Source organism: Zea mays, chromosome 9 (assembly GCF_902167145.1).
Source record: "Zea mays cultivar B73 chromosome 9, Zm-B73-REFERENCE-NAM-5.0, whole genome shotgun sequence".
NCBI lineage: Eukaryota > Viridiplantae > Streptophyta > Magnoliopsida > Poales > Poaceae > Zea > Zea mays.
Window position 1 is genome coordinate 27044741 of NC_050104.1, and position 17122 is coordinate 27061862.

A 17122-nucleotide genomic window follows, 5' to 3' on the forward strand; every position below is an offset into this window, starting at 1 on the left:
AAGTGACCGCAGTCACTTCGCCGCTCCACTGACCGGTCTGACAAGAGGACAGCGCCGCCTGCGCTGCTCCGACTGCTGTGCCACTCGACAGAGTGAGGCTGACAGCAGCCAAGTCCGGCCCTAGGCGCCATGGGAAACTCCGCTCTGCCCGACCCAGGGCTCGGACTCGGGCTCAGCCCCTGAAGACGACGAACTCTGCTTCGCCCGACCCCAGGGCTCGGACTCGGGCTCAGCCCCGGAAGACGACGAACTCCGCTTCGCCCGACCCCAGGGCTCGGACTCGGGCTCAGCCCCGGAAGACGACGAACTCCGCTTCGCCCGACCCTAGGGCTCGGACTCGGGCTCAGCCCCGGAAGACGACGAACTCCGCTCCGCCCGACCCAGGGCTCGGACTCAGCCCTGACCTCAGCCGACGGTCTCCGCCTCGCCCGACCCGGGGGCTCGGACTCGACCTCGGCCTCGGAAGGCAGACTCGACCTCGACCTCGGAGGAGCCTCCACGTCGCCCAACCCAGGGCACGGACCGACCACGTCAACAGGAGGCGCCATCATTACCCTACCCCAAGCTGACTCAGGCTACGGGGAACAAGACCGGCGTCCCATCTGGCTCGCTCCGCCAGACAAGTAATGATGGCGCCCCGCACGCTCTGTGACGACGGCGGCTCTCAGCCCCCTTACGGAAGCAAGAGGATGTCAGCAAGGACTCGACAGCCCCGACAGCTGTCCTTCCGCCAGGCTCCAGCGCTCCTCCGACGGCCACGACACCACATGAACCGGGTGCCAAAACCTCTCCGGCTGCCACGATGGCATGTACTTAGGGCGCTAGCTCTCCTCCGCTAGACACGTTAGCACACTGCTACACCCCTCACTGTACACCTGGATCCTCTCCTTGCGCCTATAAAAGGAAGGACCAGGGCCCTCTTACAAGGGGTTGGCCGCGCGAGGAAGGACGGGACTGGCGCTCGCGTGAGGCCGCTCGCTCCCTCCCGCGTGGAACGCTTGTAACCCCTACTGCAAGCGCACCTGACCTGGGCGCGGGACAAACACGAAGGCCGCGGGATTTCCACCTCTCACGCCCGTCTCCCTCCGGCTGCCTTTCCCCCTTCGCGCTCCGTCTCGCGCCGACCCATCTGGGCTGGGGCACGCGGCGACAATTTACTCGTCGGTCCAGGGACCCCCGGGTTTCGAAACGCCGACAGCTTGCAAGAGCCAAGAACGTCGTGTCGTGCTTGGGCTGTAGCCTCGGCCCGTAGTGCTGGCCCGGCCCGACACGATTATTTTTTATTTTACAAAAAAAACATATATACCTATATACAATTTATATTCAATATTAAAAACATCTTAGCGCGATATTCTACTGGTTAGACAGTTTCACCCAGTGTCTTCCGTCCTTCTTCCATTAGGGTACCGTTTTTTAACATTTTACGCTGATTTAATTAAATGGATCGACGGGCTAACGGGCTGACCCGACACAGTTAGCAGATCGGCATGACGTGTCTGTATCATAGTTGTGGCCCGTGTCGGGCATCGTTTGGCATCTATAGATGTGCAACGGATTAATTTAAAATAGTTGTGAGGGGTTATTTGTAAAAAATGACGCATGATGACCATTGAAACTGGTGCTTTAAGTATAGTATATATATGTGAAATTAATTTTATAATTATACTATATTTAATATTCATAATTATTATTTAAATATTCGATGTGACAGGGGCTAAACTTTAGCGGAGAACAACCAGCTAAAGATTCAAACAATAAAAGTTAGAAGTGACTAAATTAATATTTTTTTTATCTTTGGTCACTTCCTATTTAAATAAATTAATATTTTTTTATCTTTAGTCACTTTTAGGTCTTCCTATTTAAATATTTAGCTCTTAAATTATTAAATTTTAGTCACTTTTGTCTTAACTCCAATGATCGAAGCAGATCTTAACTGAGGTAAACAGAAAACAGAAACAAAGAAATAAGAAAAATAGGAGCTGCAAAAGGAACGCGAGAAAAATTACGGCCCAGGAAGCCCACTTGCAGTGCGGGCGCGGATGTGCATTTCCCTTTTCAACCCACTTGCAGTGTCGACTGGGCTACCGCGGTATTACCGCCGCCGCCGCCGCCGCCCTACGCCGGTTACCGAGGTCTTCGTCAGCCCCTTCGCCGGCGGCGAGCACCCTTTAGGTATTCCTTTCCCGGCTCCCGCTGCGCGAAACCGGCCACCCAAATTTGTCCTTCACTGGGTGTCTGGGTCCGATCCTGGCCTGGCTGAAGGGGCTTCCAGCAACACACACGTGGGCGAGGTCTTTATCGAAATTCCCGAGAGAAATGTGCTTGCAGTTTTTTACCGTGCTCCCTTCTTCCATTCCATGCTTCCTTTTTCTTGCATGAATGGTACCCGACTCGGATGGCTCAATGAGTTGAAATAATATGACGTTGTAGTATACTGGATATAGGTTATAGAGTGATTATGGGTCAGCCATGAATTTTTAGACCAACAATTTGCATTTAAGCTGATTATTTGGTGCATAAAGATATGTTTATAGGATAAGTCAGAAGGAACAATTTTTGGAATGCTATATTTACACAGGTTGGTGATAGAGGCAGGTAGGAGCGGCTCCGATGCGGACCGCCTAAGATGAGCCCATTACGTTCTCGCGTCGGCTTACACTGGCTCCCACGCCGTGGGTGGATGTTTCGCCAGGCCAAGACGAGCATCCATGCTTGTCGCGACTGGTGCTGATGCCTGGTTGCAGGCCTTTGGCGGACCGACGTTGCTTCCTCGGGTCAAGGTTTTGGCCTCTCACGAAGAGGATGCCAGGAAAGAGAATGACATGGTGGAGGAGATTCTAATCCCCAAGGTAAGACGTTTGACATGGTGGAGGAGATTCTAATCCCCAAGGCAAGACGTTCGCCGGGTTTTGCAGGTGCTCGTCGGTCGGAGTTAATTTATTTTCGTGTATACACCCGACGTTGGTTAATTTAATATCCAGTCTACGCAAGTTGGCAGGAGGACATGAGAAAAATGTGCTAGAAATTGTGTTCCGTGGATTTCAGTGTGCTGATTCTATTTAGTTTTTGCCAATGGATTTCATACCCCATGTCCTAATTGTGTGCCACTTCTTTTGCTTATGGAATTTCCACGGCCAAATTGCTTCTAGCAAACAATTGGTGGCAATTGGTTTGTTCCGTTTCGTGCTCCATGAGACATGCAGCTCACCTTCGTCGTCGCTCCCTCCGTCAAAGCTTTGCTCCACTACCTATGGCAAAGAGTTGGATAAAGTGACTGGTCAAAAGAGGTACACTGATTCTAACTGGCGTCAAGTGGTGACATTCATGTTTTCTAATTATTAGTGGATGTTTTCTAATTATTAACATCCATGTTTTCTAATTATTACCATTGACAAGATGATGTTCCATAAGAAACTTTTATTCTGTTGCTCATCAATGTGCCCCTCCCCCCATTGAGATTTTGATGACATGATGCTCTGTACAAGTTGTGTGATTGTAGGAAGCATAGAATTGGTGGAAGTGTTGATGTATTGCATTGGGTCTCATGGCTGATTATGTAGAATATATAAAACTAGCATCCATGTTGGTAGGCAATGTGGTACTATTCCTATTTACTCTAATACATGCATCATTTTTATACATATATATTACACATCTTTTAAAGAAAACAGACATATATTTTATGCATACCGAGTTGACTGATTATGCATATATGTATCATTTTTGTAGACGTGGTGTTATTAACTATGACACAAGTTTGTGCTTGGTCTACCCATATATTTCAACTCTGAAGTGTCTACTTATTCATCTAAACAAGGCGTCACATATTTACAGCCCACAGGTATAATACCCATATATCTTTACAGACCATAGTTCTTTTGAAAAGCACACATCACAGCAGTTGCAAAGATACATGTCAGTGTTGTGGAACCTTTAGTAGTGTCGTGGCCAAGTTTTCTAGTATTCATCAAATGCGGGCGGGGCAGACAGGTGGAGCCACCTACGCAAGAAATAGAAGCAACAAAATAGAAAGTCACTAATACATGGATGTGCCAAAATCACGAGTATAGAGGCACTACAATCATTACGATTATTCTGTTTTTTCAAACAAGTTCAGGAAGGGATTTACCGCCAAATAGGAAGATGCTGGAAAACTTTCTCATCATCTGACTCTGAAATCTTCACCCCCTGAGGAACCTCACCTTTCTGGTAGCAACCCAGAGGCATTGCGATAAGAGCCAGACTGCGTAGTTTCGGAAGCCTTAACAACTCTTCAGGCAGGTGGACCAGTTTGGGGCACTTGCAAAGCGTCAACACCCTGAGACATATCATGGATCCACACTCAATTTTCCATTTCTCCACTGCAAGATCGTAGAGCACCAGTCGTTCAAGTGTCATGAAGCTGCCTGACGGGAAAACCATCACCTTGCCAGTATATGACTGCTCGCCTATCTCTAGCACCTTGAGGTTTTTTATCCTCCCAAGCTCCAGGATCTTGTGATCATTGCTGAGTAGATTGGCGCAGCAAATCTTCAGTTCCCAGTAATCATGCGTCTCATCAAAATTGAGGAGGTCGATGGGGAACTGGACCCCCGTATTGCATCTCCCTATGACTTCCATGCCATATTTCCCATACTCCACCCCCAAGCAGAACGAGAGATCCAGGTTCTTGTTCCTCAGCACTTGCCTTCTAGTTTTCTCCACAATCCGCTTAGCATCGTCCATATGGGTACTGCTCCCACAATCTACTAGTATAACAAGAACCTTTGATGACTGTGAACCGATCTGTGGTGATGATAAGCTTCTAGCATAGGGGATATGCACTTGCCTCAGTGTCCTGTTCCGCCACAATGATGCTGGGATGTGGTCTATACTTGCTGTGCAGTACAGTGTTTCGAGGCTTAAGAGGCCTCCAATGTTGGAAGGGAGATCATAGGAGCAGTTGCCTCCCAAGCCAAGATATCTCAAATACCTCATCTGGTGAATATCCTTTGGCAGAGAAACCTCGCCAGAACAGTTCAGGTGAAGCACGCGTAAACCCTGGAACGATTTTGGCACCTGTACTGATGTGTGGTTGTTGAAGTCTAATAGAGTGCGAAGCTTTCTCGTGGTGGTTCCAACTCCCCTTTCCAGTGACAGTGAGCTGTGGAGCACCACTCGGTAAGCTTTCATCATCTCCTCCCCCGAGTAGGCCACCTCGATATCCTCCGCAGAATGGCAATCTTTCATAAACCCTTCTCTCTGAGCTCGTCCAAACCCCCACTCGCGCAGGATGTCATGCACCTTGACCACCTTGATCATCCCAGAGTTCGTCCATCCCTCCGCTTGGATCATGCACCGCTGCACTAGCTCAGCCACATACTTTAAGGCTACTTTTTCGCGGGTCTGGCCTCGGACCAGCGGGATGAAACCCTCAGCAATCCATAGCATTGCCAGAACTCGCACATCAATAGGAGAGTCTTCAGGGAAGGCCGTGGTGTACATGAAGCATGATCTCAGATGACTCGGCATGTCATAGTAACTAAGATCCAGTATGGCACCAATGACCCTATCGGAGGTGATCAAATCATGCCAATCCATACTGTTTGTTAACAACCTCTTCCACTCGCCAACATCAAGATTCCTTGACAGGTATCCCCCCAAAACAATCAAAGCAAGAGGCAGGCCACCACATTTTATTGCAAGCTCTTTGCCCAGCTCCTTCAACTCGTCCAAGTTTTGCCCGCCATCCAAGATGTACTCTGGGAGGGCCGTGGTAAGAAGCAACTGGGTGCTTTCATCTTCATTCAGGAGCTTTGGCCTGTAGATTTTCTTCCTTGCACCGGGAAGCTTTGCAACATCCACATTGCGTGTGGTCAGAATGATTCTGCTGCCATTCTTCTGATTAGGGAAGGCATGCTTGATAGCATCCCAGGCATCTTTGCTCCATATATCATCCAACACTATCAAATACCTTTGACTCAGTGCAAACTCGTGAAGCAGCTTTTTCACCTCATGCTCCTCCAGCTTATCAAGCTCTTTAGCTTCCTCGAGCTCTTTAGCTTTCTGGTCTTCCCAAATTTTCTTCTCCTCCTTCTCGGTCATCATCTTTCTAGCGTTGTCGACTTTCTTGACCTTGACATCCCCCATCACACGCAGAACCATAACTTTCATGAGGTGAGAAGGCACAACCATCTTAACCACCTCTTTCAAAAAATCATGAGTTGCAACAGCTCGTTGGGACACAGTTAACCAACAATGAACTTTAAAGTGTCCCTTCACTGCAGGCAAACTATACACCTTCTTAGCCATTGTTGATTTGCCTGCCCCACCGGGACCTACAATGGAAACAACGGTTAGGTGCCTGTTCTTTGTGTCTAGCAAGTCATACTCGATCTGTTTAATCTGCTCATCAAACCCAATGACACCAACTTGATCACCCGAGTTGGGATGAACCAATCGCCTATGCCGAATGTCATCATCCTCGGTGATGTAACGCCGTGGTTCTTCTGCAATTGCATTAGCAGCGATGTTGAATTTCTCAAAGTCGCCGAAAAGTTTTTTCATCCTTTCTTCAGTTGAATCTATCCTTGATCCCAGCTTGTGGAGACGAGTGAGGTATATGGGGAAGCAAGCATATTTGGACATGGCCCCTCTGACTGATGTCTTGGGGCCGTTTCTCCTCATCAAGATGTTGGCGGTGTCAATGATGTCCTCCACCTCATATGCGATCTCCCGAACCTCGGAAGCTAGATGCCTAGCCATGAAGTTACCCTTCAGCATCTTTTCATCCAGGTCCATGAGAAAGGCTTGCATGAGTAGGAGTTGCTTCTTGGCTGATTCCAGCTTTTCAGAGACGCCCAACAAGTATACGGCCTCATCAACTGCAATGCTACCACCCCGCTCCAGCACCGCAAAAACTGCCTGTTGGGCCATCTCCCTTGCTATATATGCACACCGCCGATAATCTGGAAGGTAATGTCCACATGATTCTAAATAAGCCCATTGTTCCGAAGGACAAACAAAATGAGCTGTTTAGGTTCTTAATTGATTTTAGTTTCTCTGTCTAACCTGTGATAGGCAACATCATAATTGAAAAACTTCTGAAAGAAGACCTTGAGGGAAACACTAACCTTGTTTCTCTGAGCTTCTGCACCACACACACAGAATACCAACTTCACAAGTGCTCCTGCAAAGTTCAGTCGTAGCGGATTCTGCTCTGGAAGTCCCTCAAGAATTGCATGTAATGATAGATGTCATGTTGCAATGAAACCTAGAACATTTGTAATGGTAGATGAATGCAACTCCGATCTGTTTACATGCTCTGGGTGATGACCCTTACCTTTTACATGCTCTGACAGATGGAAGGGTTCTCAAATTAGCGCTGCTACCTCAGGTATGGCAGAATTATCAAAACAGGCACTTGGCTCTACGGAGGATTGTCTGCTCGAGTCTCTGATGGGTTGCTTGGCATCTCCCTCTTCTCTTGGAGCTGGCGGGAGGGGGCCCCACATACAGGGAACTTGAGCTACCTGCCTGTTGATTGATATCTTACTTCCACAGAAAGTTTGAGAAAGAGAGGAAGTCGATTTGCGTTTTGCATGGAATCATTCTTTACCGGGGGAACCATTTCACATTTGGTATGTGCCTGTTTGGTGGAATGCGTTAGCATGTATCTAAACTTGTGCGATGGGATTTAAACCTATCAATAAGCTACTTTATCCATTGTACCTAGAAGTATCTTTGTACCTTACATCTAAAAGTTTAGCATCTTAGATTCAAATGCATCACTAAACTTAGGCCCTGTTTGATTTAGTTTTTTTCTGAGGAACTTTTCTGAGAATTTGGGTAGGAAGAATCTGAGTATCGTGTAAATTACATGTAGAGGAAGATAAAAGAATCCATAGGGTTTAGTACGTAGAAAATGACAGTTTCCTACTATTGCAATGACTTTGTTGATTCTATATTCACGTTGATTTTGGACAGTTTAAACTAAAACGATTCTCATAGAAGCGAGATAAAAAGTTAGGTGTTTAGCGATCTGCAGTAGTTTTTGGTGGCCAGAAACTGAACAAAAATGAAATAAACATGGCCTTATCTAGTGAAGCCGATCATTCATGCCACCCTACCAAAGAAAAAATAAAGATCATGACGCTAATCTATAGGTCCAATAACTTCTTGATACTTAGAATTAGCTGATCTTTAACCTTATTGCTTAACATTTAAAAATCAAGAATTGGTTTTTTTTATCAATAGGGGCATAAAAACCATAGAAGCCTAATCAATCTACATCATTATGATCTAACTCAATTTATCTCTATAAAAAGTCCCTACTCGGTGCAAACTTCTTCGGTGTCGATATTCAGAGTATGAGCTATTTGGATCAGGCAGCGATCCTTTTCCTTTCTTTCTCCAACACGTAGGTATTTAGAGTAACCTTCCAGCACCAAGTTCTGAACACGTTTCTGTTCTCACCCTTTTAGCACAGGCAGTGTTCTAGCAAGACAACATTTGTGCACAAGAGAAAGTACGCATCAACCCCGCATGTTGGTCGGGCAGCAAGGGCATTATCCAGAAACAGACATGTGAGATCGTGTGTTTTCATCAGACAAAGCAGTGAAAAACGATACTGGTATACAGGCAAGCGTGTGCAAGTCCTTACAGCATGGTAGGCATACGGCGGTTTCCAAAAGAAAGCAGTGAAAACTTCTGGCGCATGCTGGGTCACAGCTGATGTTCTACTTCAAAATTGTGGGCTTGAAATCAAGTATGGCTCCCTCTGCATTCTTGCCTGATGTTCTACTTCTACTTCTACTTCTGCAGCTTGAGACTTGAGAGATTGGTGATAGAGGCGTTTCATTATTTGTTTCTCTTTGGCGAATAGGAGACGCACTGTGTTGTTGCAATCAGAATTGTGGGCTTCTTGGGGCACATTTTGCTCTTGATTTCATTAGTACGGTGGTGAATGGAGGGCACATTATGATTTTTTAGATCAGAATTGTGGTTCCTTGGGCTGCCTTAATGTGTTGATTTCTTTTCTTTATACGATGATAGACATAGAGTTGTCTAATTGTAGGTACAAGGTGCTAAAGCCATCATGTTTACCAGTTTGCTACACGTTCTCTCAATTTGGTAGTAATTGTCAGTTTGGAACATGTAATCTGAGTGTTAGTCAGTTTGCTACATGTAGCTGAATTTGTGTCAATCTGAGTTTGGACCATGTTATCAACTTGTGTCAATCTGCCACCTGTAAGTGGCGCTGCTATCTGTTTCTGAATTATTTAATTTTGTTCATGCATGTGGCATTGGTATCTGTTTCTGAATTATTTCGATTTGGTTCATTTAAGTGGACCATGTAATCTTGCCTCTATTCTTTTGAATCCAGTAATAATTCAGTAAGTTAGCAGAGGGGAATTGAGCAAATAACTGTCTCAAATATTTAAGGGTTAAGTTTTTAGCAGTCTACTGTGGGTTTAAAAAAATTTAGGAAACCATTTTTTACAGCAGCCCTCAATATAAAGTTTTTGGGAATAATTTTTAAGCAGTCTGTTGGAGTTGCCCTAAAGGATGTCCGTCCCGGTACAGCTGAATAACGGGGAAAAGGAGTTAAACGAACATCAGTTTATTTTGCAGCTTATTTTTTTGGTGGGGAGAAATTATTTTTTATTTTAATTTTCTGTTTGGTTCAGGTCCTTGTTCTTCCTGATTTAGTATTCAGGTCTTTGTTCTTCCTGATTTAGTATTTTATTCCTTCACATGGGACACTGTCGATGACAGCTGGCGCATGCTGGGTCACAGCACACAGAGTATCGGCGTGTGGCCTCTGAACATGGACGGGGCCGGTTTGCTGTCGAGGAAGCCAAGCGAATGAAGCCGGGCGCGATGCATGGGCATGGCATGGACTGATGGACCCTCCTTTTTCTTCTTTCTCCGTGGTGGCGACTGGCGGTTGCCGTCGCGGGCGGGCGGACGGGGACCGCGACCACGCAACCGACAGGAAAGATTTTGGCAGCCGCACTCGTTCCATCCATCCCGGCCAGGGTTCCGTTTCCAGTTCCAATCCAACGTGGCCTTGTTGTGCTTCTCTCTCGCCGCCGTCCACGGACTTCCACGCCCCCACGAGCCCGGCACCGACAGCGCTGCGTCTTGTAGTTGCAGGCTTTGCAGCGACGACTGGGCCGGGGGCGCCTAGAAAATGTGGTGTTGCAGCGCCATGGCCTGGCCGCAACAGCGCACCAACTCAGGCCAGGCGCCCAGGCCAGGCCACTGTTCATCATCTCTGACAGATAGGCGCCAACTAACGCAGCAACAGCAACAGGAAATTCAAAACGCTTTTTTATTTTGTATTATTGCTTGATTACATTATACAGGATGATGAGGAGGAGGAAGAAACTCGGCAGCAACAAGGAGTGACAGACTACCGACCAAGTGGCCTCTTGATCGATACATCTCTCATCACTCTCAAACAACAGTGTGATAAGCTAACAATCCATGCACCTCTTTGTTCGTTTCTTCAGAGTTTGGACACCGACTAGTTTTATTTATTTCCCTATCTGAAGACGTTTCACTTGCCCTAACCAACTCCATCTTTCTGTTTCTCTATCTGAATAGTATAGTATGCACTCCAAAAGAATCCCAAACCTTCCATGAACAAGAAGAAGAGGAGGAGGAGGAGGAGGAGGGAAAAAAAAGCTCAAAAGGAAAGAAAGAAAAAGGAGAGGTGAAGAAGAAAAATACTCTCACACCACATGATTGATGAACTCGAATTGGCTGGTACGGTACCATGCAGCCCAACGGCCAACGCAATGCAGCTGTGTGGCCAAAGCTAGATAGCCCCCCCGCCTGCCCAATCATGGCCTCATCAGGACACTCGACGAGCTACCAGATTTGGGGTGCAATTTTTGGCACACAAGCATCGCACCGCATCAAGCACTCGCCTTTCGCTTTCGCGCCGGTGGCCGGCCGGTGCGGGGCCGCCGTCCCTCCCTCGTCAGAAGAGCATCCAGTCCGGGCGGCTCGGCGGCGGCGCGCCGGAGGACGCCGTGGAGCTCACGGTCGTCGTTGACGAGGCCGAGGACGTGGACGGCAGCGACGACAGCAGGTCGAACATCTCCCACCGCGTCTGCCCCTGTCCCTGCTGCCGCGGCGGCGGGGCCGGGGCCGGCGCCGGCGCCGGCGCCGGCTTGGCCGCGGCCTTCTCGCCGGACTTGCCGACGAGGGCGGCGTTCTTGGCCGCCACCGCGTCCAGCGTCTCCACGTACTTCTGGACGCGCTTCACCTGCGACGGCGGCGGCCGGAACCGGTTCAGACTCAGTCAGCCGCGGCATTAGAATTCAACGGGGTGGAATTCACGTGCTACTGCTGCCGGATCCTTACTCCTCACCTGCATCCGCCTCTGCGCCTTGACGTCGCCGTCCGCGACCACGGCGTCGAGCCTGAGCAGCTCGTTCATTAGCAGCTCCGTCACCTGCACCACGTCCTTCTCCGCGACCTTCTCCCCCCTGCGCACCGACGCGTCCAGCGCCGCCACCTGCCGAGCTGCCAATCAGATTCCATTCAGAGGCGGGCAGAGCAGCAGCGGCTGCGGCTGCCTGTTTGGTTGGTCAACTCCGTCCTCTCTTCTGCTCTCTCTCTCGACGGGCTCGGAAAAAGATGCAATCTTTGGGATAGACATAGACTAGACAGATGGATAGATCATGGATGGATGTGTAGCAACCTTGGGTGCCAGCTTGTCGACCTCGGCGGTGACCGCGGCGACGGCCCTGGCGGCCTTCTGGAGGTGGCCGCTGCGGCGCTCCCCGATGAGTCGGCGCGCGCGGGCCTCGGGGTCCTCCAGCACCACCACCTTGGAGCGGTCTCTGACGCCAGCCGTGTCCAGGAACACCTTGGAGTCACGCTCCCTGTCCTTGTACAGCACCTTCTGGTCGTCGGGGTGCAGCCCCGTCTTGGCGGCCACCAGCTTCTTCAGCTCCCCTGCGCAGCAGCATCCGTCAGCGCGAGCGAGCGAGCGAGCGAGCGAGAGAGAGAGAGAGAGAGAGAGAGAGAGAGAGAGAGAGAGAGAGAGAGAGCAGACGGCTGGACTGACCGAAGGAGGCCTCGGAACTGATGTAGATCTCGTGCGTGACGCCGGCGTGCTTGACCTTGACCCGGATGGTGGGCACGGGCTTCACGTTGGGCGACGGCTCGTCGTCGCCGCCGCCCCTCTTCTGCACCAGCATCCCGCCGGGCCGCACCTCCCACACCTCCTCCGCCGGCACCTTGCCGCCGCTCCCTCCTCCACCGGCCGCCGGCGCCTCCTTCGCCGACCCCAGCTTCACCGGCGGCGCGGCGGCCTTCCTGCCCCTGGGGCTCGCTCCCAGCATGCTTACTCACCGCCTCCTGACTGCCCGCCCGGCTGCTCCCTCGCTCCTCGGCAATGGCTATGGCGCCAACCAACCGAACCAAAGCACGGGTAGGTTGGTAGGTAGCTAGCTAGCTTGCTAGCTAGCCCGAAGCTTCTCGGCGGGGCGGGGCGGGTAGCGGGGACCGGAGGGAGAAACCACGGACGGTCGGATGGACAGCGAAGACCGGGAGGCAATAATGGCAGTCAGGCAGCGGGCGGGCGGGCGAAGTGGATGCGGGAACCACCGCATGGGCAAGGGGAATATATACACACACACACCAACCAAACCAAATAGAATACCGGCAGCAGCGGCGGCCACTGCCCACATGACATGGCCGCGCGACCGCATACAGTAGCGTCGGTCGTCAGGTCCGGAGGAGGAAGACGATTTGAAAATAGATAATCGCACACCCCACTCTCTGCTCATACACAATTCCGGCTTATTGATTTAGTTGGCTTTCAGAGCTTGGCTCCATCCATGATCCAACGATTTAAATTTCGTTTTGTTTTACTTGTTGCTGTTGCTGCCTGAAAAAAAACTTGAAAGATCGATCGATCGATCTCGGGGCATCATTTCGGTTTGTTTGTTTGATTGATACTAATAAAGAAGGAGAATCCTGATCGAGGAGGACGTCCGGTAGTGGATTCGTTTGGGTTGGCAGTGTCGGCTGGCACTAGCAGCAGAGCCAGAGATGCCGGCGTCTCGTAATCATGCGCTCTTTGGGGTTGGGGTGGTGGTAGATAAATAAATAGAGCCGCGGCGGTGGGCTGTGCCTGTCAGACACCAACGTCTCAACCGTCGCTCCGAACCGAGCCTCCGACGGTTTGCATCAGCGGTTCAGCATTCAACAACACATGCGCATGGTGATTGATTCATCCACCCATTTGGTCTAGCTAGCTTCGCCCGTGACAGCGGTCTGATCAGCGTGTTGGTGCTTGTACACGACAAATCACCGTCCTCATCGTCGGTGTTTTTTAGGCTGATTTGGTGACCGAGGATCACGAGAGGATTTATAGAGAAATTAATTTATTTTCCCACTCAATCCCCACTAGGATCACGAGAGGATTGGAGGGGGTTGAGAGAGAAATTAGTTTATTTTCCCACTCAATCCCCTCCAATCCTCCCGTGATCCCCTTGTTACCAAATCAACACTTAGAGATTGTTTGATTTGCTTTCAATTCATGTGGATTGAGTGAGATTAAATAAGTTTAAACTTTTTTAATTTTGTTTAATCACATGCAATCTATGTGTAATATGAATAACCGAACAATGTCTTACTGGAGCAAAAAAAAAAGCCAAATAGAAAACCAAATCGGAAAATGAATAGAACAGATTGTGATGGATGCTGTAGGGGAGGATGGAATGTCCATGGGCATCAATGCAAAAGTGGGGGCCAAACGTGCAGTGTGAGCACGGTGGAGTGAACAGTTCGATCTAATCAGACGGCAGAAAGCTAGCTAGCGTCCGGGTCAATATCCAATCATGCCAATTGGACGCTGTTATTACATGTACAACTGGCAGATACACTATCTAATGATATTTATTCAGTATCATAAATGTTACTATTATTTTATTAAACAATAATCCAGTATTTGGACAAGATGCATGAGGGCCAAAATCAAGATGAGCCCAATAAGATGATAAAACCAGTACAAATGCCATGTGCCTCTCAGTTTGAGCCATCCTTATTTTGTGTAGTTTTGTAACATCTTTTAGTTTCCAATTCTGATCGGAAGCAAAACTCAAACCCCCATAACGTCAGGACGTACTGACACCGCGGCAAAAGAAAAAAAAAGGTTGGGAAAAAGAAACGGTGGTCATCTCCGAATCTGAGAGCAGCAGCAAGTTGCGCGCGCGGCAGGAGCTGGCGGTCTGCGCTCCACCGACAGTAGGTGTGTCGCGGGGTCCCCACGTGGAAGGGGTGTGCCACTGCCACGCTGGCCGCCGCCCGCCCTGGGCTCTGGCACTGGGCCCTCCCATCTCTGTCCGTGGCTCTTTCCATCCGTCGGCCGACGTTGGCTGCCGCCGCCGAAAAAGACGCTGAAACTGATGCACCAAAAAAAAAAGGCGCTGAAACCGCTACGATATTCATACAATTCATTATAAAATTTTTGACGTTTTTTTAAAAAGTACTCGCAACGTTTTTATCTTTAGATAAGTTTATTGTAAATATATATTTAAGAATGTATCTAAGCGTATATATTAACGCTATATGTATATTTGATTAATTGAAATTTAAAATAAATAGTTTATAACTGTTTTAATAAGATAGATGGAGTGTCAACCGCCCCGGCGCCCGCCGGCCGGAGATGTTCCGTGGGCACCCCTACAGCACAACTCGCCGGACGCCGGCCACGGCCAGGGACCCCTGTGCCGAAACAACCGGCAGCCAGCCACTGCACGCGCTGGTTTCGGACTCAGTTGGATCGATGAATCGCCGCCATATATAGAGCTTAATTTGGTCACGGGAAATTCGACGATCGAGTCGGGTAGCTGCTTGACATGAATTAATGTCGTTCGAATTCGTCTTTCGATCGACGCATGCACGAACACGCTGGGATTTATGTGTCGAGGAACGTGGCCAGCGCATGCATGTTCCACGCTCGCTCGTTCCTACTAGCTGCCAGTGTAGAAGCAGGAATCCATCCCATACCATTTCTCTAGTTTTCGTCGAGGCTAATTGTTTTCGTCAACACAAAAACAAAATAATCAAGCTAATTTTCGCCTGTTGATGATAATATCTGGCCCTGACGGAAATTAATCAAGCTAATTTCCGTCGAGCATGCAACCGATGATCAGGGGCGGATGTAGAATTTTTTACTAATGATGTCACAGTGCAATTGATGTGTAAAAAATGTTCCAATTTCAATTCAATATGTACTAATGATGCCGGATTGATGTCCAACTACACTATGAGCTGCTGTCATCTATGGTGAATACTAACAAATATTATGGACTTCTGTTAAAAGCATTGCTGTCCATGGACAGCACTTGGACTAACGTGGCTCCGCCCCTGCCGATGATACTCCTAGTGCCTGCCATGCAGCTAGGTGCTGTTTGGTTCATATATTTGTAACGTAATGGGTAATGGATAACGTTAAATCATGTTTGTTATAGTTCAACCGTAATCAAATACCGTACTAAAATTTGATACCAGCCTATTAAAATTTGTTACCGCCAGTAATCGAGCGTAAACCGTTACCATTACCATTTGCGTTACATTTTTTGAACCAAACAGCACCCTAGTGCAGCCATCATATCAGGAGGCTGCTGTGGCCATGCTCGTTCGGATCGCACATCATCAAGAGGCTGCTGTAGCCATGCATGATACTCCTAGTGCCATGCAGTGCAGCTGCGCAAGCAACCATACGAGCACACACAGTTCAGCTAGCCACACTGCTCCTTGGACATACAACCACCATATTTGTCGCGGGTGTTTGAATGCACTAGAGCTGAAATAGCTAATAGCTACACTATTAGATAGAGTGTTTGAATGTCTATTGCCAATTTTAGCTGCTATGTATTAGCTCTAGATCATTTTGGGACATACATGCATGATATGGTTAAGGTTAGTTAGGCCGGGCGCCGCCCTGTCAGTTAGAGAGCTAATAGATAGAGCTCATGTGGCCGGCTTCGTTGTTCATGCACGCCATATGCTGCATGATCTGTCTCGTTCCCATTTGTTAGCTCGTTTATTTGGTCATGATCACAGTCAGTCAAAGTCAATCATCAGTAGTGTGGGCAGTGGCCACTATACATACTGTATGTACATCAAGAAGTGATCGTTGCATGTGGAGAAGGGAGACGAAGACTGTACTTGTGCATAGTATATAGTAGTCTTTCACACTTGCTATATATATAATAATATATAATTCATCCTATATATATATCTTATGGCTGCTTTCGTTTTCCAAGTTCTAGCTACTGATGAAAAGCTAGTGAGCCAGTGAGGCAGTGGTTACGACATGAATCTTTGTATTTGTACATATATGCAATGCACAATTTGGTCGTCACTCTTGATTGCATGCAATGCTGACCAAGGAAGGAAAGGACGAAGCAGAACGAGTTTCAGGCACGCCAACCAGATGGGAACCGCGTGGGTACGGTACGTGGATGTTCAGAACGTCCGAACGGACGAGCGGTGAGTTAGGAGGATTAGGGATACAGTGTCAGCCTGCTGTCAGGCAAAGCCCATAAAAAGGCCTCCAAAAGCAATGCAAGCGGGCAAGTTGCTTGTGGATCCCGAGACAGCTACTCCTACTTGTATATATGTAGTGTACAAGCATCCATATATGGTGGTTCTGATTTGTGCACATCCATATATCTCTCTCTCTCTCTCTCTCTGATTCACACTGTACATGGTTTTGACTTTGGGACCAATCATCCGGGTTTTGACTTTTCTGACGCTCCATGCTCTCCGAGCTTAGCTGGGCCTCACTCTTGCAAACCATGGTTGGGCTCTTTCTCTATTCATGGCACCGGCTAGCTAGTTAATTGTCAAATAATGGAGAGAGAGAGAGACATAGGCAGGTGACCACGCACTTCATAGATGGTGTTGCGCTCTATTGCAGTGCTCAGTGGTAATCAGTAGAGAGACAAGAGCGAATGAGACAAAACGACTGGTGTGTCTTGTTTATTGCAGAGATCCTCTTTATATACATGTGTACAAAGGGCATCTGACCCGTAGATCAAATAACTGTAAAATGGACGGTTGGATGGGTCTTGATCATATGTACAATATTTTGTAACACTCCCCCTTG

The 17122-nt window shown here is 48.4% G+C and overlaps 4 protein-coding genes across 4 annotated transcripts; 1 reads left to right on the forward strand and 3 right to left on the reverse strand.

The window, feature by feature from the left end:
• The first annotated feature begins 1487 nt into the window (after positions 1 to 1487).
• LOC100501042 (uncharacterized) lies at positions 1488 to 7764 on the forward strand. The gene is made up of 4 exons (XM_035962817.1): positions 1488 to 1498; positions 1954 to 2172; positions 3150 to 3287; positions 7341 to 7764. The coding sequence occupies exons 1-4, from the start codon at positions 1488 to 1490 to the stop codon at positions 7504 to 7506; spliced, it is 534 nt and encodes a 177-aa protein (XP_035818710.1). The 3' UTR covers positions 7507 to 7764.
• Positions 3572 to 7436, reverse strand: LOC103638154 (probable disease resistance protein RF45). Its single transcript, XM_008661134.3, has 4 exons — positions 7322 to 7436; positions 7113 to 7198; positions 4130 to 6947; positions 3572 to 4000 (listed from the first exon to the last, which is right to left on the reverse strand). The coding sequence occupies exons 3-4, from the start codon at positions 6913 to 6915 to the stop codon at positions 3958 to 3960; spliced, it is 2829 nt and encodes a 942-aa protein (XP_008659356.1). The 5' UTR covers positions 6916 to 6947; positions 7113 to 7198; positions 7322 to 7436; the 3' UTR covers positions 3572 to 3957.
• Positions 7468 to 9359, reverse strand: LOC118473292 (uncharacterized). Its single transcript, XM_035962495.1, has 2 exons — positions 8463 to 9359; positions 7468 to 7619 (listed from the first exon to the last, which is right to left on the reverse strand). The coding sequence occupies exons 1-2, from the start codon at positions 8582 to 8584 to the stop codon at positions 7508 to 7510; spliced, it is 234 nt and encodes a 77-aa protein (XP_035818388.1). The 5' UTR covers positions 8585 to 9359; the 3' UTR covers positions 7468 to 7507.
• Positions 9360 to 10303: 944 nt separating this feature from the next.
• Positions 10304 to 12554, reverse strand: LOC100282967 (protein binding protein). Its single transcript, NM_001155872.2, has 4 exons — positions 12065 to 12554; positions 11696 to 11952; positions 11363 to 11509; positions 10304 to 11257 (listed from the first exon to the last, which is right to left on the reverse strand). The coding sequence occupies exons 1-4, from the start codon at positions 12339 to 12341 to the stop codon at positions 10970 to 10972; spliced, it is 969 nt and encodes a 322-aa protein (NP_001149344.2). The 5' UTR covers positions 12342 to 12554; the 3' UTR covers positions 10304 to 10969.
• Between the last annotated feature and the right edge of the window lie 4568 nt (positions 12555 to 17122).

Coding starts and splice junctions, on each gene's coding strand:
- LOC100501042 (XM_035962817.1), top strand. Junction 2,173..3,149: donor CGGCGGCGAGCACCCTTTAG/GTATTCCTTTCC, acceptor AATTGCTTCTAG/CAAACAATTGGTGGCAATTG. Junction 3,288..7,340: donor AAAGTGACTGGTCAAAAGAG/GTACACTGATTC, acceptor ATGCTCTGACAG/ATGGAAGGGTTCTCAAATTA.
- LOC103638154 (XM_008661134.3), bottom strand. CDS start 6,915: ATGGCCCAACAGGCAGTTTTTGCGGTGCTGGAGCGGGGTGGTAGCATT. Junction 4,001..4,129: donor CAGCATCTTCCTATTTGGCG/GTAAATCCCTTC, acceptor TTTCTTGCGTAG/GTGGCTCCACCTGTCTGCCC.
- LOC118473292 (XM_035962495.1), bottom strand. CDS start 8,584: ATGAAAACACACGATCTCACATGTCTGTTTCTGGATAATGCCCTTGCT. Junction 7,620..8,462: donor TTGCTAGAACACTGCCTGTG/CTAAAAGGGTGA, acceptor ACAGGCACATAC/CAAATGTGAAATGGTTCCCC.
- LOC100282967 (NM_001155872.2), bottom strand. CDS start 12,341: ATGCTGGGAGCGAGCCCCAGGGGCAGGAAGGCCGCCGCGCCGCCGGTG. Junction 11,953..12,064: donor CAGTTCCGAGGCCTCCTTCG/GTCAGTCCAGCC, acceptor GCTGCTGCGCAG/GGGAGCTGAAGAAGCTGGTG. Junction 11,258..11,362: donor AGGCGCAGAGGCGGATGCAG/GTGAGGAGTAAG, acceptor CCGCCGTCGCAG/GTGAAGCGCGTCCAGAAGTA.